At 38.3% G+C, this 7,531-nt stretch overlaps 1 protein-coding gene across 1 annotated transcript; it reads right to left on the bottom strand.

Annotated features, from left to right (window-relative positions):
- Positions 1-6,158: 6,158 nt before the first annotated feature.
- Positions 6,159-7,271, bottom strand: LOC129222989 (uncharacterized). The gene has a single exon (XM_054857553.1). It carries the CDS (start codon positions 7,269-7,271, stop codon positions 6,159-6,161), a length of 1,113 nt encoding a protein of 370 aa, XP_054713528.1.
- Between the last annotated feature and the right edge of the window lie 260 nt (positions 7,272-7,531).

Raw genomic sequence — 7,531 nt, 5'->3', positions numbered from 1 at the left:
TCTTGGATGAAAAGGAGCATTGTGCCGATATCAGTTTTATTTTTAAACTGAATAAGTTTTTCTTTTGTTTATCTTGAAACCAAAGGCACGTTTCGTAATTGAGGGATTTTAATGTCACAGCTGCTGTAGTAGAGAGTTTGCATAGTTGTTGGTCATCCAAGGATTTGCAGTTTTCGATGTTGGAAACTACAATCGAATGACTGGTGCAGTCTGCAGTAACCACGGCGAGTAAAGAAAAGATGACGAGTAAAGAGACGTTAGGTCTCGCTGCAGGGGCGTGCTCCTCCAAATGTGCATATAAGGTATGAAAGTGTTCGTGAAATTTTGAGCCAATAAGAGCACCACATAATAGGCAAATTCTAAAAATCGCCCTAATGAATTTGAATATAAAAATAAAAATTGCAGCAAAAAGTTTTAAAAGAGATACAAGTCCTCGGATGGCATATCGTAACAGGAGTAAGGCTACAAGACCTAAAAATAACAGCCCAATGTACAGGGTGTATGCTAGATATGATGGCCAGCACTGTACTTGAAAAAAGAATTCTCTACAAAAAAAACAGTTCGTAGAGCGGCAAATGGTTTTGCCCTCGAGCAGGACTTCTCCGCTTACTGCTTTTCCGGTTTCGGAAATAAAAATTATTGTTAGCTTAGTTTTATAGGAAACAAACTCAGGTGGTAGGATTATATTAAAGTCATCTTTAATATTAACTATCAGTTCATTTCCTGAAATACGGACAAGTAGTTTCCCAGGTCCTGGAACCGTGACAATGGGATCATTGTAATGTATGGATAGGTTGTGATTACTAAATGTTGCACTTCCAAATTCTAATAGGTGTCTGGGCGAAAAAGTGGGCTTTTGGAAAAGGCATGAGTCAAAAGTTACAAGGATCGGATTTTCTTGGTACCGTTTAGGAGATAGGTGGGAAAATGCGTAGTTAACTGTTTCGATTTTGCATTTACATGACGCAGATGCGTCACATGCCGGATAAACTGCGCAGAATTCTGTTGTGCCGGTGCAGTTTGTAGCACAATCACAGGTTTCATCGTTCCCTTCCGATGTGGCGGCGCATCTGAAAACTGTTAAGTTGCCCTCTGTTTCCGTGGGCCGGTTGAAAAACTGTGACGGCTGGCTGAGGCTCCCCTCGGTGTACAGTAATGTTCTTTTGACCACGGTGCACCTTCTGCAGCGGTGAGCAGTGCATGCATCTTGAGGCAGATCGATATCTGCTAGTTCTGCGGACGTGGCATTTCTGCAGACCAGGGCTGCTTGTCCAGGGGGTCTGCTGCAAATGCGAACGGCATCGGCGACGGTGAGGACTAGAATCCATAGTAGTAGGAATTCTGCGGAAAGAAAGATACGGGGAGTGTCTCCATCGAAAAAAAGAAGGACATAAGTTTTTTTTTTTTTTTTCTCTTCTGAGATATTAATTTTCCTCATAATTCATTTTTGCAAACCAAGATGCTTATAAAAAAAACTGTTAATATACATATATATATTTCTATATGTGTATCGACGCTAATAAGCGCCAAGCGCAACTTCCTAGTCTGATCCGCGATTTGGAAAGAATGGCGCATCTTGGCCGAAAAGCTATCTCATTATCATTCAAAAAGCATTGCTGTAAGTGAGGCTCATCCATTGAGATCTCTTAAGGCTTTTTTTTTTTTCCTTCTCTCATTAATTTAGCTACTCATTTTTTTTTTCAATATAAAAAAAAAACACAAACAAAATTCATTCTCTATTTTTTTTTCTCAGGTTTAGTTTAGTCGAGAAACTGTTTTGATTAGTTCATGAAAAAAAAAAAGTTTTTTCCTCCCTCTCTCTCTTTACTATGTGTTATCAAGAACTGTGCCAAAGAAGAGATAAGCGCGCCCGCGCGACCCACCAGAATTAAAGCTCAGGCTGGATAACGTACAGTACAAGGCGGTCGACTCACCTTGCTCGGTACGAGATAAGACGGGAGAGAGAGAGAAAAAAAAATACACACAAAAGAAAGTAAACTAAACTGCTACTAGTGAAATGATGATACGATGTACAGGAAATCTGTAATATTTGAGCAATGGGTAGTGAATTAAACAGACAAACTGCTATTTACGAAAATTCGAGTTTTCTGCGGTTTGTATACAATATTATTAATTTGTTGATCAGTATTGTTTCCAAGATTCGCAGCTAAAGAATTAGACAGAGCATCTGCCACTTTATCTATCAACCCCTTATCAGAGTTTGGGGAAGTATTCATTGCCCAATTAAGTATTCTATTTGAAATGGATGCATTAGGAGCGCTGGTTGTTTGATTCGCGACGTTTCTGTTTAAACGGGAGCGCAGTGGATAACGGGGTTCTGTTTCCGAATTCAAACTTGTTGAATTATCGACGATTTCACTCTTTTCTATCCGGGCGGTCTCCGAAGTGCTTGATTCTCCTGTTCCACTATCGGGAGAAGTAAGTTTTTGCGGAATTGGGCTGTTATCGCTTTGGGTTGCGGCGGGTTGCACAGGGTGCGGTTGGATGGTAGGCTGAGGATAAGTAAACAAGACGCAATCTTCAGTATCGCTTTCGGTTTCAGAATAGAAAGTAGGATGATGCGCTTCTCGATTCGGATTTCCGGGCGAACTTTGCGATTGGGAGTGGGTAGTTTGTAATGATTTGTCTTTTTCTATTGGTAATTGAAGGTCTTGCCTTCTTTCGACGAAAGCAAACATGCGATCGACGTGAACACGAGTTGGCTTCGCATAGGGTTTCTTAGGATCCAGAATGGAGTAATTTAAATCGGAATGTTTTTCAACCACTCTGTAAGGACCTGTAAATTTTTTTTGCTAACGCCCGACCGGTTTTCTGGGTTGCTGCTGGGGTATGTAAATATACATTTTGACCTGGCACAAAGGATTTAGATACTGCAATGCGACTTCGAACCTGAGCTTGTTTTTCCGCGTAATCTTCCAAGTTTTTATACACATTACGATATATGTATCGCATTTTCGCTAGAATTTCTTGAATGTAATTATCGCAAGGAAAATAATGCATGTTTGGTGACTGCTCTAGTTGGTGGAAAGGCAGGTTAATGTCGCGATTGAACATCAAAAATGACGGTTTCTCGTGGGTCGTATCGTGGTATGAGTTGTTATAGATGAAATTGTAGTAACTCAGATATGTATCCCAGTTGCTAACTTTGTCTGCGAGACATGTTAAGCTTGCTTTCAGGGGCAAGTTGATAGATTCACTCTGGCCATTAGTTTGCGGGTGAAATGGCGTCGTTTTAAGTTTATTAATTTGCAATTTTTTTGCTAATTCTGTAAATAATTTACTTTGGAAATTTGACCCAAGATCGGATAATATAGCTTGTGGTACACCAAAAGTAACAATAACCTCCATAAGTTTTGGAGCTATAGTTTCAGCTCGAATATCTTTGAGGGCAAAAAGGACAGAGTACTTAGAAAAATGATCAATTACCGTAAGTACATATTTGTTTCCTTGCTCGGACAGCGGAAGCGGACCAAGAATATCGCAACTTATACGAGCCATCGGTTGTGATGGAATCGTGAAATTTTGTAGAGGTGACTTTGTTAGCCTAAAACCTTTTCGTTCAATGCATAACTTGCAGCTTGTAGAAAAATTCTTTATGTCACGGAACATGTTTTTCCAAAAATACTTTTCTTTTAACGAACGATAATTTTTTGAAAATGCGAAATGCACTGTTTCAGAACCTTCCAAAATGTACGGAATGAGTTTTTTTGGAATAACTATTTGTTCAAGAAGGTCATCGCGAACTGCGTGTTTACTCCGAGGTGATAAATGTTTTAGAATTCCATCATCCATAAAATAATTATCAGTTTGGACCTTACAATCAGATGTTTTATCTTCTAAGTAATCAATTATATTTCTTAAGGAGGGGTCATTCCTCTGCTCCTGTTTAATTGTTTCCAAATCTGGTACATCAACTTTAACTACATTAATTGATTCTGTGATATCCCTTGAGAGAAGGTCTCCCAAGAAATTCTCGGATCCCTTAATATACTCAAAGTCAAAATCATAATTCGACAATTCAAGAAGCCAACGAGAAAGACGATTTGCCGGCGACTCCAACTTAACTAGATAATTCAAAGATTTACAATCGGAAATAATTTTAAATTTCCTTCCAAACAGATACATTTTATAATGTCGAATAGCGAGTAGAATTGCGTAAGCTTCGAGTTGTATAGCGGGCCATTTTTTCTCGTGAGGTTTAAGTTTATGCGAGAAGTAACTAATCGGTCGCAATATACCTTTGTCATCTTTTTGCAGTAAAGACGCGCCGACGGCTGTAGCCGAAGCATCGGTGTTTAAGTAAAATAAGGCGTCAAAATTGGGGTGTGCCAACATAACATCCGATAAGAGTTTTTCTCTAATTTTGTCAAACGCGATTTGTGCCTCAAAAGTCCATTTAAACTTCCGTGTTGATTTCGTGAGATCCGTTAAAGGAACAACGATTTCAGAAAATCCCGGAATAAAATCACGATAGTAATTCGCTAATCCAAGAAAGCGTCGCAGTTTTCGTACTGTATTTGGTATTGGAAAATGCTTAATCGATTCGATATTTTGGGGGAGAGGTTTTATGATGTCCTTATCAACTACATGGCCTAGATATCGTATGCTAGGTTGAAGAAATTTGCATTTCTTTGGATTTAGGGTAAGACCGTATTGACGGAAACGTTCAAAGACCAACTCTAGTTTTCGCAAAGAATCTGAAATTGTACTAGCGGGTACTATGATATCATCAATGTAGACTGAAATGTTTTCCTCTTGTAAACCATTTAGCACCTTATCTGCTATCTCTTGCCAAATTTGAGGAGAATTTTTCATTCCAAATGAAAGATATTTATACTGAAAGTTTCCATACGGACTCGAGAATGCTGTTAGATGCTTATCTTCATCACGTAATTTAATTTGGTGAAAGGATGAATTAGCGTCTAATGTACTGTAAAAGTTTGCTCCGCGAAGAGAATTGAGAATATCCGATATTAAAGGCAATCTATATGTGGAGGAAACCGTAATTTGGTTTAGTTTCCGGTAGTCAATGACTAAACGATACTCGCCTTGCTCTTTTTTCTTAACTAAAATTAGTGGAAACGAAAATCTACTTTTTGATTTCTCCAATATTTTCGCGTCTTCTAACTCTTTAATTTGTTTTTTCAAAGTATCACGTAAAGCGACTGGAACTGGGAATGGTCGGCATTGTATTGGAGTGGGATCAGTTATTTCTATAGGCGGAGCCTCCAGCGTACATTTGCCGATTGTCTTCAGTGAAGTACTAAAAATATCCGCGTATTCGAATATCAAGTCAGTTAGTTTTTTTTTCACCTCTAAAGGAACATTAGTTAAATCAAAATCCTCTATTTTTAGTTCCCTTCTTCGCTTGTCCGTAATATTTTCCTCCGTCTGAACATCGATTTCCGGTTCAATTTGAGCAATTTTCATTCCCTTATTCAAATGAAGGGTTTTGTGGGACAAGTTATTTATTAGCAACGGTACCGTACCATCGGAAGTGACGGTAGAAATTGCATGATGAATTTCAATATCGTGACGAGTGATTAAGGGTGTTAACATTATATTAGTGCCAATAGGAATTTCATTGTTTAATTTAACTTTTGCTACCGTCGATTGAAATGGTTCAAGCTTGAGTTTGTTCGATAGCTTAGCATAAGTATCCTTAAAGAGCACATTAACGGTTTGACTAGCATATTTGTATATCTCAGTTTCACCCCCTTTAAAAGAAACAACCTTTTCATGGAAATTAATTTTGCATTGAAATGCAGTGAGAAAATCAAACCCAAGAATAAAATCATAGTCAAAGCAAAAATTATTCTGAGTTATTAAAAATTCATGACGAAAGGTGTTGTTACTTATAGAAATTGAAACTAACGCAGAGGACCTAATTTTAATTTCATGCCCATTTAAAGTTCGAATTTTGATATTAGGACTAGTAGGTGCAGTTTTTACACAATTTGGCGATAATAAATGAAATGCTTTGCTACTCAAAATGGATTTGCTTGCCCCCGAATCTAAAAGCGCCCAAAACTCAGTATTCGCTACCTTCAGAGCAATGACAGGTAAATTAGAACTGCTTGTTTCATAGTCCGCTGAAATAAAACAACCCCTAGAAGTTTCAGGAAGCCGGCGGGGATTTATCGGTTCCTTGGGTAGTTTAAAAGATTACTATCCCCGGAGACTGTGTTTCTCGCATTTCCCCTATCTGCACCACGGGTGAATGACCTAGCTTGATAAGAAGGGCTGAAATTTTCCCTTTCCAACTCAAACGGCTGATGCGAGTTTTCATAAGATCTGTTTGCAATGTTTCGTGCACCTCGATTAGCTCCCCTTACTCGCGAGCGATTGTAGCGATAATTATTTGAGTATGTTTGATTAGGCTGAAACCAGCAAGAACGCGATGGGTGGTTATCGCGGCCGCAGTGAATGCATGACTGATGTCTCAGATAATTTCTCTGATGGTTACGCGGGCTTGGGTAACGGGGAGGAGGCGATTGCTCCTGTATGCTCATTTTTTGTATGTGGTTTGTTAGTGTACTAATCATATGATTTGAAATTTCTGCTTGCTTATCAAGGATTTCTGTTAGCTTATTTTGGATTGCACTTTGGGGTTCTATTGCACAATTATTACAGTTTCCGGTACCATCAGTGAACTGCATATTTATTTCATCCAAGAGAGCATTTTCAACTGCTTCCTCAAATGTGGATGGATTTCTGTTGAGCGCCAACCGTTTAAGAGGGGTTTGTAATCCCTCTAGAAATTTTGCTAGTTTTGTCTGATTTACAATTGGTCCTGCGTCTTCTTTGCTAGAATTTTGAAGGCCAAAATAATTCACCGTTAAGTTTGAGACCCTCGAAGAAAAATTTCGCACCGACTCGCCGGGATTTTGGCGACAGTTGGAGAACTGTTGCTGCCTATGACTTAAGGTCGTTCTATTTTCGAAAAATTTAATAAACTTCTCTTTAATGTTTGAAAATAGCTCCTCATTAATTAATTCTGGATCGTTCATGAAAAACTGTAAAGCTGGACCCTTTAATTTACTTTTCAAAACTGCGATAAGTTCAGAATCATTCCATCGTGCAATTTTCCCAATATCCTCTAAGTTTTTGACAAAATACTCCACATTAGTAAAAATTTCTCCGTCAAAAATAGTTACTAAATTTTGATATCCGGCTATCTTATTTGGATTAGGTAGAATAGGGTTTTGTTCCATTCCGGGAACCTGGTTCTGTTCTGGCGTGTCTGGCATAATTGAAATTCACAATTTAAGAAGGAAAAGTACCGAAAACTCACTAAAAAAACTCGTGCGAGGGGAAATAAATATGCATTTCAGAACGATCTAAACACACTTTTAACACATACACAAATAACAAAAGAAAACCATAAGAGAAACTCAAAAGATTTTAGGTGACCCATAGCAATTTTTCAAATTGTCTAACTGTTCAAAATTATATTGAAAAGTGAAAACACCACATGCACATTTGTTCATAACGGCAGAAAGTGTCCGTT

This window comes from Uloborus diversus, chromosome 5, assembly GCF_026930045.1.
Source record: "Uloborus diversus isolate 005 chromosome 5, Udiv.v.3.1, whole genome shotgun sequence".
Taxonomy (NCBI): domain Eukaryota; kingdom Metazoa; phylum Arthropoda; class Arachnida; order Araneae; family Uloboridae; genus Uloborus; species Uloborus diversus.
This window is presented reverse-complemented; position numbering and strand designations above follow the sequence as displayed.

Excerpts from the sequence above, each read along its gene's own strand:
- LOC129222989 (XM_054857553.1), bottom strand. The coding sequence starts at position 7,271 with ATGCCAGACACGCCAGAACAGAACCAGGTTCCCGGAATGGAACAAAAC.